General features: G+C 39.5%; 1 protein-coding gene across 2 annotated transcripts in view; it reads left to right on the top strand.

Moving 5' to 3' along the window:
- Window positions 1–24,888, top strand: part of dph1 (diphthamide biosynthesis 1) — a 46,961-nt gene extending 22,073 nt beyond the window's left edge. Inside the window, exons 3-10 of one of the 2 annotated variants that reach the window (XM_079481057.1) lie at window positions 2,912–3,066; window positions 3,707–3,828; window positions 7,838–7,906; window positions 8,064–8,220; window positions 12,018–12,118; window positions 18,050–18,128; window positions 21,904–22,038; window positions 22,860–24,888. In XM_079481057.1, coding sequence (XP_079337183.1) covers window positions 2,912–3,066; window positions 3,707–3,828; window positions 7,838–7,906; window positions 8,064–8,220; window positions 12,018–12,118; window positions 18,050–18,128; window positions 21,904–22,038; window positions 22,860–22,940 — 899 coding nt within the window. In that variant the 3' untranslated portion in view covers window positions 22,941–24,888. The remainder of the gene's footprint in view (window positions 1–2,911; window positions 3,067–3,706; window positions 3,829–7,837; window positions 7,907–8,063; window positions 8,221–12,017; window positions 12,119–18,049; window positions 18,129–21,903; window positions 22,039–22,859) is intronic. The other variant, XM_079481056.1, reaches the window with a different exon arrangement.
- The last annotated feature ends 536 nt before the right edge of the window (window positions 24,889–25,424 follow it).

Here is a 25,424-nt window from a genome sequence, read left to right as displayed (position 1 = left end):
AATGAGAAGTTGTTAATAATATAAGCTGTTCTGTGTGATTAGGACCTCCTTGTGTTAGAAGATTTTAGAAAAGAAAGTTGACGCAGAAATAAACTACTCGGATTTAAAAGCAAGTTGAAAGAAAGAACCCAAATCCATTGTTTTGTTTTTCTATAATCATAACATTTTATAACAATGTTTTTATAATATCTGTAATTATAATATCTGTGTAAATAATTTTTATGCCGTTTCTACATTAAACAGTCGGCGCAAATGAAAGAGGATCAATTTCATCAACTTAAGGTCGCTTGATATCAACGTCACCACCACCAAGCCTCCGCCAACTCTTTCAAACTCTATTAAGTAGTTACTCTGTGAATGTTTTCGCATCTGTGATGTAACAGATTTGTGCCCATGTTCCATTATTTGTGAGCTTTATATGCGAGATGATGTCTGACGTCCCCGACAAAGGAAGTAGTTGTTTTTAAAAACACAACAAGGCTTTGAAAAAAAATCACAAGCGGTTTATAATTGCTGTTTTATGTGAGAATAAAACGTGAAAATATTTAGAGGTTTTGTTTTCCACAGACCTTATTTTGTGCAATTTACCAAAAACACATTAAAAAAACCCATAGACTTTGGTTCGATGGAACCGGAAGTCCTAAAATGTTTACTCGCTTCCGGGTTTTGCATACAAAAAGACATTATCTCTGAGCGTCCCTATTGCAACGAGTAAGTGCTCTCAGTCTGCAGCGCTAATTGGAAAAGAGAAATGGATCGATTCCACTTAACACAAACCCCCCCCCCAGGCCCCCTCCCCATCTCTTACTAGTTTTCTAAAACCTGCAGAAATACGCTCCTGCCAGCGCGTGTATCAAACACGCATCACATTCTGATACTGACCCACTTATCAAAAACTTTATCGCCACAGTCAATAAAATCTCTCTCCGTCTTTCCTCTCACCGTTCTTCCAACCAGTACATCACTTCCTTTGGTATCAAATCAACAGCCCTTTTTTTCTGGATGTTGTCATTTTTCGAATGTTTGTGCTTCTGTGCAATAGGCTCTGTGGCTTTTTTTAAACAATCTCAAACAATCAACGTACAAATTGTTTATTTATAGACGTGTTTGTAAAGAACAGGAGGAAGTGTTTAACATTAAACATACGTCAGCTTTGAGATTGCATAGAAAAATGATGCTTAAAGTCCCAGTGACATTAAAAGTTACAATGCCTATTTGTTCATAAAATATTGCAGCGTTTATTGTAAATAGTTTATCAACGTGGGTCTTTCTCTTTTTAAAATTTGTGTACCGTCAAAATCTGAAAATGCACTTCCTTCCTGTAATGACTATCCATTTAAATGACGTACGTTATAGGGATGCACTGTATGTTCAGCAACCGAAAATATTCGGCCAAAAATAGCAAAAAATGCATGACGTGTGATATGATCAAGCAGCAAGCGCATTTTATTAATGCAGCAAACGTGTCGGGAGTGCGGAGCATTTTTAAGTGTCAGAGAAAGATACAGCATGGGACTTGCTGGCCGGAGTAAATTTCTAAATGGAAGCGTCTTTACTGGTCAGTAACTTGTGAACTTTAGACTGGAGCGGGTAGTCTGACAGAAGCATGTCTTTTGAGATCGTTCAGTGGTCGCATGAGTTCAAACAACTTGTCAAAGTATGTTCAGTGCATCCAGGCCACGAGTGCACCTTCTGAAAGAACAGTCAGGTTTTGTGTGCGGTTCGTTAAGTTTGAAGGAGAGACGTGAACTGAAATGGTTGTCAGTCAGAATTGCTGGCATTGTTTTTTTTTCTTCTTTAAATCATTTTGCCTATAACGATCCAACAGTTTTCGAATATTCATATTTTTAGCTTATAATGTTGAATGGCACTTTTTAATGAAGTGTTTTGTTGTGTAGAGCAGTGGTTCCCAAACTTTTTGAAAGCAAGGCAACCCTTTGTAGGGTTTTTCTTCCCACGGTACCCAAACCTGATTAAATGAGTTTAACATGCTTACATACATATATATAACATTTTATCCAGATTGCCAAACAACAAATTAAGTTTAAACAGCTGCATGGACGCATTACAACATACTTTATATGAGGTGAAATAACTGATTCAAATCTGTCATTTAAAACTAGATGTGAACCATTTATTGTATGTGAAAATCGTTGGAATAAAACACATTAGAATATAGATTGATACTTCATTTTTTCAATAATAATAAACAACTCGCATTACTAGGTTCTTATTTTCTTTATTCAAACCTGACCATACAACCTAAAAAGGAAGTGCCTTTTGTTTTTTTCAGGGATGAGAACGCTATCTCACACAAGCTGTAGGTTGAAAACGGCAACAGCACACTGACAGCGACTTGGTGTTTTCATATTAGCCTCTTTGGTGCGCAACCGGGTTCGATTAACATCTGCGTTCGGTTTGTTTGGGCCTTATTAAATGATACTGGAAAAAACCTGAGATTCGGCGGCACCCCTAGCCAGTTGGGAACCACTGGTATAGAGTACAGTACATTCTTTCAGCAGTCAGTTATAGGCCTAATATAGGTTGTTCATGAAATAATATATTGAATCAGCTTTTATTTTTATATTTTTTAGTCATGTTCATTTTAGTTACATTTTTAGCAATGTGCTTTTTTATTTGTATTATTTAATCCTTTATTTTTATATTGCTTCATGTGTTCAATTCATTTTTATTTTAGATTTAGTTTTTCCAAGGTAATAGTTTTATTACCTCAACTTAAACTCGTTTCATTTTATTGCTAAGGCAACATTTCTCATTTTCATTTAGTTTATGTTGTTCATATTTAAGACAATATTTTATTTGATTTCAAATGTTTAAGAATTACTAGAATAACTAGGAGAACCTAAAACCTTTTTTAGTGTGCTAATGTTTTTTGTGCTTGTGTCTTCAGTCCCCATTGACTCCACAGAGGGAATCAAGATGCTGTATGTGTTTGTTGACATTCAGATTGACACTACACACTTTCTGGACTCGCTCAGGTTCAACTTTACCCCCGGCCTCTCGCTCGCCCTCGTCAGCACCATCCAGTTTGTTGCTGCCTTGCAGGTGACCTTTAAACTCCACTGCTTTTTCAGTGATGCTGTAACTATTCCCTGCAGTTAAATATGTTTTCTGCTTCATCTAGTGTCTCTCTCCATCATTTACGTTCCTGCTTCAATATGTGTTTGCTTGTATGTTTTAGTTCTCCCATAATTGCAAATGTTTGTGTATGTGGGTGTGTTATGTGATCTTAAATATGGATAAGACTATTTAAATCAATTTAAACACTTTCTGTATTCCCTTCTCATCTTCTTTTTGGCCCTCTCTATTAAATTGACTTTTCTGTTCTGTGAAGGTTTGTTTAATGATGACCCGTGTTATTTATGGAGGTGTGCACAGCCTGTGTTTGTCATATGTGTGTGGGCCCGGCTCTGGAGGTCAGAGTAGTGTGACTGCATGTGTTCATTTGATTGCATTTGTGCTATCTCCTCCACTTCACTAAAGGAAAACTGTTACTAATGTCCCACCTACATAACATTACTATAGCACTACTTGCCCTAATTGTTTGGCACTGGTTTCATTTTTCTTTTGTTTAAGAGAAAGCATGTGGGTGTCAGGATGTGTTGATGATGACTGTTCTATTTGTCGGATATTTCCCCGCTATGGTCTCAGCATCACCTTTGCTTTTTATTTCCTCTTCCTACAGGCAGCCAGTGCGGAACTGAAGCCAGATTACGAGGTGCTGGTACCCCAGTGTCGCCCACTTTCTCCTGGGGAGATCCTCGGGTGTACCTCACCTCGTCTGGAGAAGCCTGTTAACGCCATCATGTAAGGACAAAGGATGTAGGCTGTAGCATTTTTTAAATATGAAGAAATGGAGACAAGCTATGCATAGCTAGGTGTTAGCTAGTCTTCCCTATTAAGCCAAAGAGAGTCTATTGTTGTGTGTGTGTTGGGCTGCGTGCATGCGCATGTGTGTTTTCTGCCTTTTAATCGGAAGTGTGTGTATGTTTGAGAAGATGTGTACTGATGACTGCGTCTTGGCTTGTTCTTTCATATTCACCCGTCACCTCTTCATCAGAACGCCTGTCAGCTTCAGACATACACAAGCGCCCATGTCACTGACCCCCGAAATGACACAGCTATTATGCAAATACCCTTTTTCATAGATCATTTACTTTCATTTTTCACTTAGCCCTCATCCTCTGCAACCAAATTAAAAACGTTCTCCGACACCTACGGTCGTTGTAATGTGATGTTATATTGCGAAGCCAAATCACAACCATATAATTAGCAGCTAATTAAAGCTTACACAGTGCCTGACTTTCTCATAAGAAGTAATAAGTTGGCCGTGGGTCTGAATAAAGTCCTAGGGAGAAGAAGATTATAGCTTTGTGCCGAAATCACACAGGTCCTTGGCTGATCACCACCTTCGTGCTATCTCTGTTGCGTTGGGCGAACCGTAGAACTCTGGGTATTTAATTGATTTTGACGAACAAGGCGTACAAGTATTTGCAAGAACGTTTTGCACCGACAGGGGGTTGGTGTGTGTGGTTCCGTCAGTCACAGTTTAGGCAAAAAAGTGACAACAGAACTTGATTTCCACCTGTGGTTTTCCTGAAATAAGTGGTGTCTGGCTCATTACTAAAAGCACAATGAACAGAACTGTCGGTGCATGGATGTATGCTGTGAGAAGCAGAACTGCAAATGGAGCTTTTCTAATCTTGTATTCTCAGTGGTGCCATCTCCGATAAATACATCAATTTGTGGCTGTTTAAGTTATGCCGTTAAAAGCTGAGCTCGGGCACCGTGGACACTTTAATGCCTCTGCCGTAACTGCAATATTTGTAATATAGACCCTTGAAAAAGACAGTGCGGTTATCCAAGAAAATTGGTGTTTTATTACGGTCACGTATCAAAGGAAGAGAGAATGTGTTTGCATTGAGCAGTTTTCATCTTGTGGTTACGTCCAAAATCTCTGAAATTATGCCTTTTCAGGCAGCGTACTGAGGTAATGTAGAAAGTTAACATGTTGTCTACATTCTAGAAAATGCTGGGGTTTTTTCAGCCATTTTTCAGTATGTGTTTTCCCTGGGAAGCAAACTTGTGTGTCTGGTTCGGCAGTTTGCTGACAGAAACAGGGGGTCATATTTGTATAATATTTGCTTTTAATGACCCGTCAGATTAGATTCAACTGGAATATGATCTGTTTGCTACGAAATATACAAAAGACTACACTTTCAGGATTTGTTATGGACAAAATGATTTGGCAAAAAGGCAAAGCACTGCAGATCAGGGAATATTATATATGCATAGGATAACTAAACGTTCACATTGACTAGATTTGTATCTGTTATTTGTAACAAAAAAAATTGCTTTATAAATGTTATAGATTTTGATGTTAAACACAAAATAAGATATTTTTAAGAATGAAGAAATGCAAACAGTTTTGGGGCACTTTTGGATTACCATTTTAATTTGGTAGTCCATGGTAACCAAGAACTTTTTGGTTACAAGCATTCTTCCAAATATCTTTCTATGTTCATTAGAACAAAGAAATGTATACAGATTTGGAACAACTTGAGGGTGAGTAAATGATGACAGAATCATTAGGCATCATCCTTCGGTTGCGGTCACAGCTGGTGTGTTTGAAGGGTAATTTTATACTGCGTGTGTGTTTCAGAGTGAAGCATGGTTGGTTTAGCCTTTACTCCTGTGGACCCAGGTAGAGGTCTTGCTACACGAAAGCTATTTATCGCATCTTGAAAAAAAAATTGTTACAAACACGACCCGAACCTTAGGCTATTGATTAAACAAGGTCAAAAGCTGCAAAAAAGCTGGGAAAGAAGCTTGAAAGGGAAAGCTGCACACTGGAAGAATTATGATCATGTTGTTTCAACTAACAATGAGCCCAGCGGTTATGTACAGTGCAGAGCTTGCAAAGCTGTCTTGGCCTATAACAGCAAAAAGACAGGTATGTCTTCTCTACAGCGATACACTGATCGTGGATGTACTCGTCCAACAACAGGCCTTTTTGTTTCTTTAAAGTTTCGTTATTGGTAAGTCTGTGCTATTTCTTGCATGTGTGTTCACTGCTGAGGGGGACGCTGTGCCTTGAAAAAACTGTGTTTGATTTCATGTAGCTTTTTGTTTAATTATCATCGCAACCAATCATAAAATGTAGGCATATACCAATAGAGCTTGCTATTTAACGCACTTTGGGTTCAGGTCGGATTCAGGTTTAAAATGCAACCGTAATGGTCTGGCCGGGTTAAACAATCTCGGGTTTCGTTTCAAGCCTGTGCAGACCTCTAGACCCTGGAGCTTTCCACCCACACTATGTTCCGTAGCGTTCATAAATGTGTCTTAATTAGCCGCTCTAATTGAAGCAGCATTCCCCATGGCGTCTATCAGGTTTGTCATGTTAATATATACTCCTATTACCAATGGCAGGTCTCCTCCTGTCTGCACCACCGAGTATAATCAGCACTCGCGAGTGCTTGTCCAATGTTGTTTGTGCAATGTTTGCGACATGACCTAATCATATCAGGACATATTTAACATATAACAATGACAAACCATGGTTCACACCAAAACTCAGACAGCTTTGCCAGGCCAATGATGATGCCTACAGGTGTGGGACAGTATCTTGTTAAATTCACATCCAACAGCCGTATCATCAGCACTGGTGTCCCCCAGGGATATGTGCTCTCCCCACTGCTTTTCTCCCTGTACACCAATGACTGCACCTCTACTGACCCCTCTGTCAAGCTCCTGAAGTTCACAGACAACACTACAGTTTCTGGCCTCATACAGGACGGTGACTGTTCTCTCATTCAGGTTCCTGGGCATCACCATCTCACTAAGTGGGACATTCAAATTGACTGTATTGTCAAAAAGACCCAGCGGAGGCTGTACGTTCTTCAGCAACTGAGGAAGTTCAACCTGCCACAGGAGCTGCTCTGACAGCTCTTCTGCACTTCTGCTCTCAGCTGCAAAAAGTCACCTCCGAAGATTACAACGGCTAGTCGGACTGCTGAGCGAATCACTGTAACAACCTTCACCACTCTCCAAGAATTGTACTCATCCAGATTGAGTAAAATCACTCTGGACCCCTCACACTCAGCACACTTTCTCTTTGAACTGCTGCCGTCTGGTCAGCTCTACAGAGCAGTGACTACAGAAAACTTTCTTCCCTCAGGCCATCTACCTCATGAACAGTTAAATGTTGTGCCATACACAACTATGTATATTCATATTTACTATACCTATAACTTGTACTTTATATAACGCAGTATTATTTGTATATAGCGCATCTTTACTTACAATATTCTGCCTATTGTCCTTTTGTTCCTTTTTGTCGAATGTGTATTGTCTCTCACATATTTATTTTAACTTATTGTTACCTGTGCCTTGTTTAACCTGTATGTGCACTGGAAGCTTCTGTCACTAAGACAGATTCCTTGTGTTTCCAAGCCCACTGGCAAAAAAGCTCTTTCTGATTCTGATATCACACAGGTTTATTTGCAAAATGCCTGGATTTTAGCCTATAACCCTCCAATAGTAAGACTCGCTTTCTTGTGTTTGAGTTGTTGTGTCTTTAGAGCAAGTGGCTCTCACCCTGATGGCTTACTGGAGGTTAGAGATGCTACTTTGGTTTGTTGGTTTTGTTCTGGTCTTTAGGTTGAGACTATCTTTTTGAACTCAGTCATGATATTTTTCCCAGGAAAGCGGATCTAGAGTTTTATTTTATGCCGCCCACTTAGACATGTACACACAGTCTCTTTTTCTAAGTATATTAATTTTCAGTCTCTGATAAGAGTTTTTGTGTCTATAGATATCTTGGAGACGGAAGGTTTCACTTAGAATCCATCATGATTGCCAACCCAGAGATTCCTGCATACAGGTAAACCAGTGGTAGATTTTCAGATTTTTACTTAAGCTATCTCATGAGTTAGGGATTTTATCAAAGAGAAAAGTATGTAAAATTATTAAAGATTGTATCAAACAATCCAATTGTTTGTTAATAAAGTGTTGTGTTGATGTAAATTTCATATCTGCAGGTATGACCCATACAGTAAAGTGTTTTCTCGAGAATATTATGACCACGAAGCCATGAGGGCCACCAGACTGCAGGCCATAGAGCGAGCCCGCTCCGCCCAGAGATGGGGACTCATCCTGGGCACCCTCGGTCGCCAGGGCAACCCTAAAATCTTGGAGGTCAGATAGCCGACTACCCCACTTCATACAACACAAATCCTGTTTGTTTAAAATGTTTGTGTTCTTAAGATTCATGAGCTGTATACACAGCTCAAACCTGTGCTAAAATCTCGCCCCGCGTTTCACGAACACACACACCCTGCGTCATTCAACTGGAGCGAGAGAGCACTAGGGGTCTTAATCGATTTTTTGAGGTGTGGCAGTGTTTTCAGCCTCCCTTCTGCTTCTCCATCTCCTTGCTTTGTTCTCTACCTCTTTTCATCTGTTCATTTGTATGTATTTGGTTTTGACTTTGTTTTGGCAGCTTTTCTCCTCTTCTCATCCTATCCTTTTTTTAATTGGTATGCACGGAGGAGAGAAGTGAGAGGAATTCAGCGACTAGACAAACAGTGATGGTGTTTCTTGGGGAGATCCACTGTAGCTCTCTGCGATTTTGTTTGATCCCCGAAGCTCATGGCATGCCCTTTTGAACAGTGACTCTCAACAAGGGGTACATGTGCCTCAGATTAGATTACATCATGTCTCTGTGGGGTACTTTTGAAAAGTTTGTTTGATGTTTGTTTGTTGAACAACGTATTGATGTTGAAAACACTGCGATGAATTTCGTGTTTGAATTTATTTTTTACACATGAAGAAAGTCCGTGTACAATGAATCGCCGTCATGTCATTTCAGATCAGCATGCATTTATTTTGTGTAAAAAATCATGGAAAGCAGAAATTGTTATAATCGTTCCATGCAATTATAGTGAATTGGGAATCTAAGGAGATTCCAAAGCCTCAAAAAGATTTTTTGAAGATTGAAAACTCTGTTCTCCATTCATTGTAATGGCATGGACCCTGAACGACCAGAACTTCCCTTAAAATATCTCTCTTGGTGTTCCAGTCATTTTGTAAATGACACTCACATTTGACCTTTATTGAAAAATAAATGCTACACAAGATGATAAAAGTATTAAATCTGGTCCATTTATTCAAGAAATGATGAGGCTTTGTAACATCCCACATTAAACCCTCTGTGTACCTGTCACCTGAATGCACATGGTTTAGAGACTGCACCCACGACCTTTTTGAAGGTTATCTAAGCCTGCTAATCTGTCCATACACTATAAATAAAGGAGAAGAGTACAATCTACTCCCTTTCATTCTTCTTCTTTATTCTTGTTCTGCTTTGAAGCCGACCATGCACCTGTGTACCCCTCACTGATGTCGGCAGGTTTCTGCTGGTAATATTTGTGGTCCACTGGGCTTCACACTTCAAAGTGTGTGGTGAGTCTTGTAATGCGAGGCTTTATCCTGAAGTAGAAATCGTGCTGCTATTCCCTCTTCCCCCTGTCTGTCACTGGGGATTCGATAATTAGAAGTGAAGGAAGATGAATAAATTAGGTGCATTAGAGCATTTTTATACAAACACTACTCATGCTGGTTATTGTATTATTCTTTTGGTTTTAAAGGTCCAGCCTGTGTATTTGGGAGGATCTACTGATAGAAATGCAATATAATATATACGTTACCAAGTCTTCAGGGGCCTGTTGAACCAGCTCAACGTAAAAAAGTTGGGTGTAAGCCCAACGTCGGACTTAACTACGTCCATACTTGTGATTAATTAATTTAAAGAAATTCAGCGCTACTATAATGAATCTCTTCTGTCAACACTTCGCTGACTGATTTAACCTAATTATTTTCACTTTCCTTCTTATTAAAAGAAAAAACCTTACTAACCTCACTATTCTTAGCTTTGTATACTTTGCTAGGCTTTAATGGACTAGTTTTTGATGCACCTATGTTGTTATAATTGCTTCCAATGTTTCCTCATCTGTAAGTCGCTTTGGATAAAAGCGTCTGATAAATGTAAATGAAAAAAAATGAAACCTTCCTGTAAGTTATTGGCAGGGCGGAATGGTTTTAAATGTGTTAAATAGTATTGAAACCGAAAACATTACAAATAAAGCTTTGAAAGTTTTGGAAAGTCACTTCCAAACTTTTCTTTAAAGTGGACATTATGAAAAGAGATATTATAGTTAGTTTCTTTTAATAAGAAAATAGAGTTTTACCTCGTCCAGTAGAAAAAACTTTAATCTTATTCGCCATTATTTATCTCCATTATTTCCCATTGTATGATATATTAACCTAATAATAACGCCCCTTAAAATGATGTCTTTCTTTGCGAAATGCAGTTGACGACAGATTTGGTTCTGTTCATGTAATGTAAATATGAATTAAAATAAAACTTAATAAGAGCATTAGCCTTTCATTCGTTCTTTTGAATTCATTTGAAATAATCTAGCGCTGTCTCAGTTATTTGATAGATAAATACGTTTCCTGCTGTATGAAGACCCTGCAGGTCCCCTTACATAGCATTCAGCTTATGATTTCTACAGTTTCCCTAAACCAGGGGTCGGCAACCCGTGGAAATATCTGAAAAGGCATACACATTCACTCAGCCATACACCCTGGCTGGGTAAATGTATTTTCTTTTTCAGATATTTTATTCGAATAGGCGAAATAAGTGCATGCAATGTACTGTACATATGAGCGCGACCGTTTATTTCTGCTGTGACATATGTGAGACAGCGCCGAACACTGTATGTGTGTGTTAGAAACGGAATAGTGAGAAAACATTCTGCTTGGTTCGTCTTCGTCTTTAAACCAAACTTTGAGGTCTTTAGCCGGCATAGTTTAAATCCCGTCTGGCTAGCGCATTTCTCATAACGTTAACCCATGATGTCCGTATGCGAAGAGTAGGCGGTCTCTTGTTGCTGTTCATCAAATGCCGCCAAAACAAAGGCTAAAACAACAGTTCACAGAAAAAAGCTGAAGTGTGACTAAAGCAGCGTGTGCAACACCGCAACGCTTCTCTCCTATTGCCAGGCACCACTCCCACTTCTTCCCAGGGACAAAAATGTATAAATTGCTAACATCTTCTAAATACAATAAAAATCTTACTATATTGCCACCTTGTGGTGCAACTGGATATCTACTACCTTACATCCATAACAGACTGTGCTCCAGACAAATTTTATTTGGTGGGAGAGGACCCAAAATGGCACTTTTGGTCACAAAGGTTTCCGACCCCTGCCCTAAACGTACAAACTGCTCTACAGAGCGTGTTTCGTACAGTAAATACGTTGTCTCTTTCGGCAGAGAGCGAAAACATGACAACGTCTTAGTCCTGTGTCAGCCACCGTAGTGCTTTGAAAGGGAGGTGAGATGTGAGCCGTTTGTTGCAGTTTGTAACTTCACCACTAGATGCTGCTTAATTTCATACACTTGACCTATAGATTATTATAATTCAATCTTTCAACTTGTCCTCAAAGTCAATTTTTTTATTTACTAAAATACTTTGGTATACAATGTTGTTCTTAAGTTTTTTAGAAAGCTTCTCTTACTGTATATTGTAGTGATTTGTTGTATGTGGAAAGCCAATAAAATGTAATAAAAGCAAAACAGGCTGAACCAATTAGTCATAAAAACCTCAAAACCTAAAATGGTTATTTGTGTTAGCGACACACTGCCTTCAATGCCCTGATACTGCAGCTTTGAAGAACATAAAGGCTTTCTTCATATAAGCAGTTTACACAAGTGCAGCTGTGAAGTTTTCTCATTAGTCGATAGGAAACAGATTTTCATGTTCTTCAATAAATTCTGTAAATTCGTAGTTGTAACAGTTTTCTTTCCTCCTACACTGACGTCCTAATGATGTTGGCAACTGTTCTCGCTGACCTTGAGCTCTGTGCATGAAATTAGGTGTTTTATGAAAATCTGTTTTGAAATTCCGGATTTAACTTCTCTCTCCACAGCATTTGGAGTCTCGCTTAGAGTCTTTGGGCCGCTCGTGCTCTCGAGTGCTTCTGTCTGAAATCTTCCCCGGCAAGCTGGAGCTTTTCGCGGACGTGGACGCGTAAGTTCATCCCCCATCTACATGCACGGTCACGGCCTCCTTTCACACGATTAAACACCAGCTCACTTCAGGCATCACATGATGAAACTCCTCCACAAAGGTTAATCTAGGCCTAGCACACCCTGAGGATGAGCCAGAGACCTGTATGATAGGAATATCACAAGCCGCGTCAGACAGGGTCATGGGTTTTGTTTTGTGAGCATCTCCTCTGTGGCGTTGTCAGGTTCCTGTGGTAGGCTGAGAGATTATTGAGGAAGGTTTAATTGAAAGAAAGATGAAAGAATTTTGCTTTGTTTTGGCCTAGTGTACAAACACTGTGAACTAAATAATACTTTGTTATTAAAATATTGCAGTTCCCTCCATAATGTCAAAATGTGCATAACAAAGCTTCCGAAGCCTTGTGGCTATTCTTCTGAATGTCCAAATTCACAGATTTTGAGGAAAAATTATAAAAGCACTATACTTTTTAAATGATAATATATTATGTTGTCAAAGTTGACAAGCATTTTTTATACTTTTATTGGTTAGATATTTGCGAAAGCATGAAAGGTGACTAATAATAATGATTTATCTTAAATACTATATTGCAGTGTATATGATATAAAAATCTTCAACCTTCAACTCTCCCTGTCTGCCTGACTTCTGTCTCTGGGGAAAAGGAAGGGGTACAGCTGGCATCCTAACATGGAGGAGTGGGTGAACGGGGGACAAAAGGTCTGTGAGAGAAAGAAAGAGAGGTGGAAGGAGTAATGGAAGTTGTGTTAAAAGGGGAAGAAAAAGCATCCCTATCAGTCGTGCAGCTCTCGTTCTGCATATGTAACAGAAGCAGGCACCACGAGCAGAAGAAAGTTACACCTCTCTCTCTTTCCCTCTCATTTCTTCTATTAATGTCAGCGCCTTTCGCTGTGATGGGTGTCATGTTGGCAGAAATGAATATCCTAGCGGAGGAAGAGAGAGAACATCAGGAGGACATTTCAGAGGGAAACATGATCGTTGATTAATGCCACACTGATGATGTCAATTTGCTGGAGAAGATGAGATGATGTGAGATGAAGGTATCAGCTGACTGCCAGCAGCCGCCACCGTAATTGCAAGATTTATCGAACCGTCCATTGGGGAATTGCTGGACAGAGAAGTGTCGTTTATACCAGGACCATTGCAAACAAATGTTTCCTAGTGTGGTGGACGATGTTGGATGTTTGGCCTGGAAATGAGAAGGTGAAACCAGTGGACTTCAGCATTTGAAAATGCTGTTTCATTTCAATACACCAAGATCTTTGTGGATACTCTGGTCAGTGTACATACAAAAGGATTGTTTGTATGTTAGGAGGTCACTCATATGCCGGAAAAAGCTAATGGGGGGTGTTTCTGCTATGCCAGGCTTTATGAAGTGAATATCAAGTTCTCTCAGATTTTCTTAAAATTCTTTATAACTTTATTTACACATTGACTGGAAAATGAGCAGGTTCTCCAGGATGGAAGATAACAAAAGGGCAAAATATTAGTGTGTCCATTGCCCAGTGATGGAAATGATTTCATAATGTTATTGGACAGAATGTTTAGAATAGGGCTGTCAATCGTGATTAAATGTCTACTGTGCATATTGATTTTGTATTTATGAACACATACACATACATGTATGCATATTTAGTAAATATTTAAATGTATTTATTTATATTTACTAAAAATTTGAATTATTTTTGTATATATATGCATGTATATGTATGTTTCTATAGATACAAAATTAAAATGTACAGTACACAGACATGTAATGTAACAAACTTTTAATTAAATCGCCATTTATCTTTTGACAGATCTAATTAATACTAAAACTAATATTGTTTTAAATTTTATGTTTAATGTTTTATCTAGTATAGGACGATAGAGGATATGTACATGAATTGCTGTAGATATTACCCATGAGGGCGGCACAACAGAAGAAATGCTGAAAAGAAATGTCATGCAAAATACATGTTCTCCCTGAACTTGTTCTCTTTATTGTTATGTCAACACTGTCAAGCATAAACAGATCTGAGTCCGACATGAACAAATCAATGCAAATCATATAATTCAGATTCTGCAGTTTGAATGACATAAATATCAGTTTCAGGTACCGCTACGGGTTTGACACCTGATTTCCTCCTTCCATATATACGTGCCCTTTATTGCAAGCATTATGTAATTACACATTTCTGTCGGTTTTAAGTGAGGTTTGGCGATGCAGGCACCCATTTCCCTGTGGATCTCAAAGGTTAATTGTGCTATTGTCTGCGGCAGGTCGCGTGGCTAATTAAAATCCGTTATTTCAACGGCAAGAGAGGAGAGCCAACTGGTGCGGCTGCTCTTACCCGCAGCCATCACAGGCCTTCCGTTCCTCTTCCTCCTTCAATTACACTCTTTCATGTGAAGTCTCGACCTCCCACCACCGCCCGGCGGTTCAGGGACCAGCAGGAACGTCCTCTCATCAGGTCTGCCTTCACATGCTGATGGGGCCACTTCAGACGAAGCTAAACAGGACTCATTACACGTCTTTGACCTCTCTCTTACTGGCGGATGCCACCGTGCAGAAGTGGATTGGGAGAATGGGCTTGATGCGGACAGACGGAGGAGTGTGTCTCTGCCCGTATGGCTCCCCGCTACGAGGGCTGTCTCAGGCGAGAGGGACAGATGCTGTCGCTGATAAGCCTGTAAATTGAATCTGGTGGCGTGCTGAGGTTCCCGATGCTGTTTCAGCGTTTGCATATCTGAAAGTCGATTCTGCTATAAATACTAATAAATATTTATTTTACTACTTAAGATGTATTTTTTTCTGTCTGTTTTTCTGGATCTCTGGGGTCTTCGGATGGATTATCCGAGGGAGACCACCACTTCTTTTGAAATTCCCTGCGTAGAATTTCTCGGCACATGTTGTTTTGTTTTCAGTGTGATTTTATGATAACTGCTTGGGAATTCTTCTTGAACTAGACTGAACCACCGATGGGATTTTCCCAAATGCACACTGAGTTAAGAACAACAGCTGTTGCATTTGTGTCAGAATCAGATGGCCTACCACAGACTGCTTGATGTTTTCTCCGTGTTCATTTTAACAGTCTTTTTTTTTTTTTAAGTTTTGTGCATTTTATTTTAAATTGCATTTTACTGACATCAACAGTCATTTTAGTCAAGGTGAATAACATTGCAGTCGACAATAACATACAAAATAAGATAATGAGAGAATTTCTTCCTTTAATACATTTCATAACGCTAAAATCCATTCTACTGTATTCCCCAGATCTTCCCCCAGAATGAGTGTAGAAAGAGCCTTCATTTTGCATATGGGCATAGTGATATGTGTAAACACATTTATACTCACATTTGGTCTACACATATTTTCCATCACATCTCTTTTGTTTGCTGTTTGATCCTTTAAAGAAACTGCTGTGACATTATTTAAATTGTTGGCCATTTTATTTGATTTAGAATTACTTACAAAAACGTACTTTCTGGCCCTGTGAGATGAATCAATGTCATACAGTAGTCGAGAAAGGCAGCTATTCGTGTTTAAAATAACTTGTGTTCACACTGTGATCAGATTCACTCAAAATCTTTATGTCTTGAAAAGGTTTCAATAATGCACTGTCATTCATTCTTTTGCTTTGGGGGGTGAATAATTTGGCAACCGCCCTGCCATGATGCGAACCCCCAGAGCCACTGAAGATTAAGTGTGACGCTCAAGGCGGAGATTAGAGAAGGGTCATGAGGAACAGAAGCAGTACTGCAGACTCCCGAAAGGGATTCAAACCAGCAACCCTCTGATTTACATTATGGATTTAGTACTCACTTAGACTCTTTTAACCCAAATGTGAGCATAAAAGGAGAAGCCATAGTCTGTCCGGAGAGGAGAGAACAGAAATTCAGGGATAGTTCACCTTCAAATTTCTGAAATTATTTACACACCTTTTTGTCATTTCAAACTTGTATGTCTTTTTTTATCTGCAGAAATCAAAAGAAGATATTTGCTAATAATAATATGCTTGTTAGTTCATATTAGTTAATGCGTTTACTAATGTTATCAAATACAACCTTATGGTAAAGCTTTACTGCCACATTTGAACCGTTTCAAACTTGCGTCAAATGCTTCACTTTAGAGGACGTTCGTTACCCACCATAGTAGTATAGCATAAAGGCATATATGCATCATCATGTTCAAAAAGCGACAGATGTTCATATACTGTATGTTTGCGTCTCACAGCATGAAAGTGAGTAAACAGAGTTTTCTTTTTACACAGGATGCATTTTTGTTTTTCAGTGCGGGGGAATATAAAAGAACGTAAAACATGATCTCTTCGTGACCGTGTGTTATGATAAATCCAGCCTAGAACAGGCTCTGTTTGCTATTTTAACGCAGGAACGAGTCTTGTGTTAACACCCCTACTTTATGTTCTCCTAGCATGGAGTTTGGCATAGTGAGAATGTGCACAGCCCGTTGATGCTTCATTTGCATTAGGTATCAAAATACCCACAATTCCAACAGCACTACTTCTGTATTCATAACACACGTTCTCAAGACAAATGCAGCTTCTCTTGACATTCCCTGGCTGTGCCTGCCAGGGATCACGGTAGTGTTCTTCACACGACCCAGCCCTGCCTCATCCCTCATGTCACTGTTATTCCTTTCTGTCCGTCCTGCTCTCTCTCTCTCTATCGCGCTCATTCTCTGTCTCTCTCTCTCTCTACCGCCCAGTCTGGCTGCTATGTAGGGTAGCTCCATGGAGACTGAAGCATTGCAGTGCAGTTGTTTCTGCTCACCTAACCTTTCTTATTGCTACCTCTTTCTCTCTCCCTTTCTCACCTCAGCATTCCCTTTGTCTCTCTCGCTCGTTCTTTACTTTATTTGACTCCGTGGTTGTCTAAGTAATAATGCTTTGGAGGGAGGCTTTAGGGCAGTGCAGATCTACTTTATTTACAGAAAAGAGTATCAGGTCTGCACATATAATATTGCTCATATTCACATTCTCCCTGTGATCCGATGTGTGCTCGGACTCCTCAAGTGTGTGTGTGTGTGTTAGTGTCAGGAAAAGAAATAGCAAGAGAAGCATGTATACATTGTATTTTAATTTGTGAGCATAATACGATGATTTGACATTTTTGTTCACTTATTTTGAGCTTTATTCCACGTCTTAAAATGTATCAATTAAAAACCTGCCTTCCCCCTTTGGGCATTCTTCACTTTACCCACGCAACCCATTAGGAATAACAGCAGTGTGATAAAAGACCAATGTTCAATAAACAAATCAATTTATTATAAGTATTTTGTATTTGGAACATCTGTTGTCAAGTAATATTGTCTGTTTTCCTTATCAAATCCATGTACCACGTGAACTTGCCATGATAATATATAACGCTTATAGTATCACAACTATTTGATTTATTTAAATCATTTAAATAATTGAATTGTCCAACCAGTTTACGTACATACACAATGTAAAAATACTTTCATTTTCTAATATGCAGTTATTATTACCTCACTTCTTGACTGACTCTTAAATGATTCGTATCATTTATCGTATTCGTAAATCCCTGCCTTTCTGCCATTCTACTCTGATCTTATTGGTCAGACGGTCTAGTCTGCTGTGATTGGTCTACCGCATACTGTGTCGCAAATGGAACGAAGTTGTTAAATGTTATAATTCACTATAAGTTTGTGTTGTTTACATTGTGCACGTACACCATGACACGTGCTCTTTTCTGGGAGAATGGTCCGATAAGGGACTAAGAACCCTTGTTACGAAACGGGAATCCATGTTCGTTTTTTTGACAAGTTGACCATGTAAAGCTTGAGAAGCCAGCACGTTTAACAGTGTAAAGAAGTCAGAATGCATGAAATAGCATGTTACCTACGCTTCAAGTTATTTCACTTTCATTATTTCTCTCACTTATTTTCTACTATAGGTGGGTCCAGATAGCTTGCCCCCGCCTTTCCATCGACTGGGGAACGGCTTTCTCCAAACCCCTGCTGTCTCCATATGAGGTACACTACGTGAATACACCAGAATCAATCTACTGTACTTTCACAGAGGGAAACACCCACGTCTCTAAACAAATGCCCCCAAACACACACCACACAGATGCACTGGATGCACCTACAGCAGATGTTCACCTCTGCCCTGTTACCGCTGTCATTTCAACATGAGAACCGGGGGTCTGAGGTGTCTGACAATCTGACCTCCGCCTGTCTTGTTTGTCTACCTTCATGGTGAATTTATAGGTGTTTGTTTTTGAATGCGTGCGTGACTTTAAGAACATAAAGGGTGTTTGTATGCATTTGTGCGTACGAAGTGTGTGTATGTGTTTGCTCACAAAAACAAACACACGCCGTAATGCTAGCAGTGTGCTGTGCTTTGCACAATGAACAGGGTTTGTTTATTTACTATAGCTTCTCAGACAAACAGGAGTTGGTTTGGACAGCTCAGGGTGGAACAGTAGCTCCTCCCACTGGATGACTAACTGCACTGCTGTTCCTAATCTCTCTCATCCTCTCGTCAAACTAATACATCCCAACTCATGTCATGCCAAAGCAGGATTTAGCCAGAATCAGACACCAAAGAGAGCATTTTTCTTGGGATAGGTGTCTCAGCTAAATCCCTAGTGGCTCTTCCCAGCTGAAAAAAAACAGCTGGTATTTAAAGGTTAAGCAAGTGATTTCTGAGAAACACAGTTGAAAATAAACACGTAAATAAACAGGTAGGTAGGTAGGTAGATAGATAGATAGATAGATAGATAGACAGACAGACAGACAGACAGACAGACAGACAGACAGACAGACAGACAGACAGACAGACAGACAGACAGATAGAGACAGATAGACAGACAGATAGAGACAGATAGACAGACAGATAGACAGACAGATAGACAGACAGATAGACAGACAGATAGACAGACAGATAGAGACAGATAGACACAGATAGACAGACAGATAGACAGACAGATAGATAGTCAGATAGAGACAGATAGACAGATAGAGACAGATAGACAGACAGACAGACAGATGATAGACAGATGATAGACAGACAAACAGATGATAGACAGACAGACAGATGATAGATAGACAGATTCGCATGTTTGGCACACTGCCTTTGTCTTGTCCTCACTGAATTTAAAGTGTTCCCACACACCAGAGGTCTTCGTCATTTTTGCCTTCTCTTCCAGATTAACTAAATCATGACGCTCACTCATGGGCGTTTCATATTCAAGCACGAATGAGAAGCGATTTGCGGAGGATGCCAGGTGTTAGAAAAAAATTATATTAAAATCTCAAAATAGAAAATCAAATGCCGAACCCACCGAACAAATATTCTGGTCCAGCCCTGATAGATAGACTTGTAGGCTTTAGGTGCCATAGGATCTATTCTGAGCTCTTAATATCTGTGCAGAATTTTTGTATGAATGTTATCCATTTTCAAAAAACAATTGATACATTTTGTAATAAAATAAATGTTTATGTTAGCACAATTATATTTTTCTCGGCATGACTCATTTCCAATCAAAAGGGATTAGCATTGTTGTCGATTAAACCTAAACTGCAGAATGGTAGTGCGTCTATAGATCTGTATTTCAACTTAATCTGAAAATATCCAAGACGACAAGCCAAGAAATCTGGATTGACCAAAATACTGAAACGTTTAAAAAAGCAACCAAAAATGTCATAATATTTGTACATAACATGCAAACAACAAACTCTGGGTCAGCAGTTCCAAACACACATGGTCATTGGCCAACAACCTCAAAGTGACCAAATATCAGCCAATTAATTGGCGTGACTGAAATATCAGTCTATCTTCTGTGTACTCACTCCATCAGTAGAAACTCATTTATCTCTCAGTGAATGATGATAATGCTCAGCGGAGCCATATTGAATCACTGCATAATCGCATGTGGCTCTCATATTCTCACCATAATCTGTTTTCATTGCTGCATGGCTCAGCGCATTCGCCATCGTAGAACAAATGTGGCATTATGAGAATACATTTGAATGTAGAAGTAACACGCTGAGGTTTCGTGAAGGCCAATCCCATAATGAAAGAAATCCCGGCCGGTTCATTTAAATACTCAAACACAAATGGATGGAGTCCTTAGCATAAGAACTGCCACCTTGATGTATATAAGCCTGTGTTCGCTCTCTCTGTGCTGTCAGAAGGAGATGAGAGAAGGTGAGAGAGTGTTAAAGAACAGTATAAGAGAGAAAGAAGGCAGAGAGTTCAGATTGTCTCGCGTTATATTTATAGTTGATATGATACTGTCGTCAGTGTTGGGATAAGCAGGTAGTTTATGCACAGATATGATGTAAAGTCAGTGAAAGGGGAATGGAGGGATGTATATGACATAATGTCAGGATTAAAGATCTATTGGAGGATCTATTGACCGAAATGCAATATAATAACCATAAATATTTCTTCAGTGTATAAAGACCTTACATAAGGAAGCGTTAGGTTTTTATTAACCTTAGAATGAGCTATTTCTATCTACATACACCGCGTGTTGTTTCTACAGTTGCCCTGAACGGAAAAACTGATCTCCTTTAGCAAAGAAGCAGAAACATGACGTCATCTTAGACCTGTGTCAGCCACTGTAGTGCTTCGAAAGGGAGGGGTGGAGTGAGCCTTTGGATGCAATTCGCAACATCACTGCTAGATGCCGCTAAATTTAATACACTGGACCTTGAGGGAGAGAGAAAAGATGCAATGATGCAATGTTTTACGACGTAAAATTTTAAATGAATGTTAAATTCTGCACAGAATTGTTTGTTTTTGATACCATTTTTTATATTTAAATATTGTTTGTATTTAATGTATAGCAAAATCTGTAAAATGGGCCTAATCTCCCATTCCCCACATGAGCAATATAGTTCAATATATCAGAACACGTGTATTTGCCACTTAGCCACATCAGCCTTTTTTCCCTTTGTAAATAAATTATAACGTTCCGCCGTTTGTCTATTAAGTTGTGTTTATAACGCAGGAAATTGCTTTTACTTTAAAAGAAAGAGGTCAGAACTTTGACCGTCTCTCTTTGTGCTCTTCTGTTGCCTTTTCAGTCGGTTAAAAAGAGTGGCTGTTGTACAGGATGCGAAGGGTATTTAAGAGAGATTTATAGAGAACCATTTGCTTATGGGGTATTGTGTTATTGTCAGCGAAGCGAGACAGTCCTTCACCAGAGGCGGAGGTGTTTGTCATTTCTCCCACAGTATTAAAGCCGTACATTACATCACGCCTCATGTGTGATGTGGGCATACATATCCACGGGCGGAGACAACCGCATTGATTAATCATATAAGCAGCTCAGTCTGATGCTCGAGATCCTGCCCAAGTTTATGTAATTTAGCTGCATGCCGAAGGAGCAGCACTGCGTTCCTCCCGAGGCCTGCCACACATATTCTACTCCATTTGTAGTTCACATGAAACAGCACAGATGGCGCCTCTACAGATCCCCTTCTCTGCTTAGCATACATAACCAGTGGGGAAGATCTTTTGCGCATTGGTAATCTATCGAGTCACCCAAGAGATATGTTCGCGCCGTGAGAGTCATGTGACGCTCCCTCTTCGGTGAAGCCTTGGGTTTGACTTAAGCTCCCTTGATATCCGACTGCACTCGTGGGTGATGCATGTATCGACCTGTCAGATGTTGGCAGCTCTGCCACGCTGTTTTCTCAAGATTCTCAGGCTTGATGCTTCAGTGTTTAATTCCGCAGTCAGTCGATGTCTTTAATTAACAATGTGTGTCTCTCTCTCTCTTGTGCTATTTCTCAGGCGGCGGTAGCCCTGCAGCAGGTGGAATGGCAGGAGGTGTATCCTATGGATTTTTATTCCAATCAAAGCCTGGGGGCTTGGACTCCAAATCACACAGACAACCAACCAAAACGCCCTGTGCGCAAAACAGCACAGGTGCGTATCAGTGTTTTGTGTATATTTGAGATGTGGTGTAATATGTGCGATTTTAGTGTGAATAAATGGAAATATGGTTCTGTGTACAGTCCAAGTTACACCTCTTAAAGAAAATAAAACATTGATGTTTTAAAAAAACCTTCTTCTTCTGTGGAACACAAAAGAAAACGTTTTGTTAAATGTCTCTGTGCCTTTGTGTTAGTACAATGGAAGTCAATAGGGCGACAGTGTTTTTTGTTTACTAACATTTTTCAAAATATCGTCTTTTTGTGTTCTGCAGGTTTGGGAATGAGTTTGAGTAAAGAGATAATATTTGTATTTGTAGGTGAACTATTTAACAATGTAATGTAAATATGAAATACAGAACACATATGGACCATTTAACATCAATAACATGACCGTATGTTTTATAATGAACATTATATCGTTCTTCCCCCTAGTGATAAAGTGATAACAGAGCATCTCAGGCTTTTCTAAACCATCAATTTGATACCAACTCTGTGCATTTGTTTTGGAAATGATGTTTGTCTTGAATGTAAATGACGTTGACAGTCGTTTCCTAAAAGGCACTTTGTTTGATCACGTGTGTTGTATTATTTGTTTAGTTTTAGTTCTAGGCAGTAAGAAGCAAGAAGCAGGTGTGAAAGATTCTTAGCTGAGTATGTCTTAGAAATATTTAAGGGTATTTCTGTTCTCAGTTGATATGCTCATATAGAAAGGCAGATAAAAAAACATAGGAAACATAGTAAAGGTAATGGCAGTGTTATTTGATAGACAATCTGGCTCAGTCTTCACTTTAATAACCCTTCAATCTCCCATAGAAGCCAAGTTCAGACGCAGGTCAGCAGATGAGAGGATGTGGCGGTGAGCAGAGCACCTCCTGTGGCTGCCAGGCGGAATAACCTCAGCCCTTCACACCAGCAATCTGCTAGCCAACCACAGATCATCGTGGACGTCTGCAGGAGACAAGCAGGCCAATCACCCTTCAGCTCTGTTTTTTCACGATGGATGGAAGAGGCGGCTGTACCCACAAGGGTCTGTCTTTGTGTAAAATGTAAAAAATGTGAGAGAGACGTGAGTGTACCTTAGTGTGAGGAACTCGCAGACAATCCACTGAAAGAAGTGCTCACCCTGAATGCAGGTTTTTCATCTTTCTCTATGTGGGTGGCTTTAGTTAAATGCAATCATCTTGGCCCTCATTTAGAAAGGGACTGCCAGCCACTCTTCATAGGTGACCTTCTTTTGGAAATTACAGGGGGGAATTATTCCTCTGCAGAGAAAGATAATACTCATTCACAGCTCGGGCTTTCTGCCACCAGAAATCATCCAAAAGAAAGGAACTTAAGTGTCACGCGTTGAATGTTGTGCTTGTGACACACTTTTGGTTATATGCTAAATAAACCATTTACAGTTGACTGTCCAGACTTTGATTAACTAATGCAACATGAATGTCATTATGTAGATTTTCTTTCAGACTAAAAGTACAGTGAAACCCAGAAGGTTCGCAGTCAGCTGAAACACGTAGAGCCAATTTCCCTAAAGCGGATTAGGCCAAGTCTTGGATGAACATTGACTGTCAGCAGTGATTATTCCGAGAGAAATCTTTTATAGGATAAGACAACACGTAATTAATGTCCAGGAAAGCAGCCATTTTCCAGAGTCTGGCAGTAAAGATGCTGAGTCTCTAAACACTATCATCACAGGTTCAAACTAACTGTTTTTGTGCATAATTATTCATCTACTTTACTAAATCGGGGGTCTTGAACCTTGTTGAATAGTTTGCATAACGTTGAAAGTACAATATTAATGAAATGACATACGTTTAGAAGATGCTTACACAGCAAAGCCATGACAGCAACCATTTATATACAGAAATATAAGCGTTCACATTAAATTAAAATTATGCAGGATGGACAGCAAATCATTTAGATAAAATCTTTAATACATGACATATTCAGAGGTACCCAAGTAGCCTGTTTTTAAATTATTACACGTCTGTTCATAGCTTTTTTGATACCTGTGTCTTGAATACAGGTGTTAGTGATTTTTCTTGTCCACTAGATGCCACTGTCTGCCCACCCGTGTATCGAGTGTTGCCTTATGGTTAAGCCTGATGCTGTTTGCCCAAGATTGATTTACTGCTTTATTTTGCATGGCAGTGTGTGTGAGAACCCTGTGTACTTTAGTTGCTTGTGTGCAATGGCTTCCAGATGTGATGAGGATGTCAGTATCAGCCTGTGTGTGTGTGTGTGTGTGTGTGTGTGTGTGTGTGTGTGTGTGTGTGTGTGTCTCTCTCCTGCGCACACACATTTCTGTGGCTGTAGGCATTTGTTTCCTGTCTCATGGTAAGGGCACGGGAATTGACAGGAAGAGCTGTGAGATGCTCAAGTTTTTCTGTTCTTCTTTGCCAAAATGCACTGAGCTCATAAGAAAGAGCAGACGAAGTTCATCAAGAATCTGTTGATGTCTACCATATGTGCATCTGTTCTACAGAGGGCAGATTTCTTTAGCCTTGGCACAAATTGTTTGTAATAACTTTTTATTGTTTCAAAGCTTTTTTTCATCAAGTATTTTTATTTCAACAGTGTCAAGAGGTTTGTTCTTTAATGCCTGCTACACTCGTATATTATATTAAAGTACATTCTGCGAATAATACCATGGCACAGACCACAAAACATTGTATTTCAAAAACTCTTAGAAATCTGGCATCACGTCTAAAAAAAATGGGAAAAACTGTAATTGCTATGGCTCTCTAAATGATACCTTGTGAAGTGTACATTGCAAACAGTATAAGGTAAAATTTGATGTTGAACAAATCATAGTTCTAATAAAAACATATTGCTCTATGATAGTGGGCCTATGAGTAGCTATGTGCTAATGTACTTTCATATTTCTCGACAATGTTTATTCTGCGTGTGTACGCATCTGTGTTGGAGCTTTTGTCTCTGTTCCCATCAGATTCAAGCTCTTAGCGGGCAGCTTTTGTGAAGTGCCTGGCAAAGTATTTATCTTCCTGATACAGGAAACACTGAGTCACCTCAGTCGCGATCATGTTTCTGTGCGTTAATCTGTCTCGCCATCCATTTTCTCCATGTCTGCTTACTGCTATGTCTCTTTCCTAATTGAAGACTCATCATAACATGCTGTACTTTACACCCTCACTCAAATTTCAAATGGACTGAGTGGATGTTGGAGCTGACCTCTGACCCCTTCTCTCTCAGAGTGATGTTATACAACAGTGGCTGTAAAAGCGGAGGCAAACTATTTTTCTAATTTTTTTCTATTTTTGTAATTATAGTAGCAACGTGTCACCAGTCGAGCAGCAAAAGGCAGAACTCAAATTGAGCTTTACCCACAATCCTCAGCGTGTATCCAAGTGGCCATAA

Source organism: Barbatula barbatula (assembly GCF_947034865.1).
Source record: "Barbatula barbatula genome assembly, chromosome: 19".
NCBI lineage: Eukaryota > Metazoa > Chordata > Actinopteri > Cypriniformes > Nemacheilidae > Barbatula > Barbatula barbatula.
The sequence above is the reverse complement of the archived record's forward strand: the minus strand, read 5'-3'. Positions and strand labels throughout refer to the sequence as shown.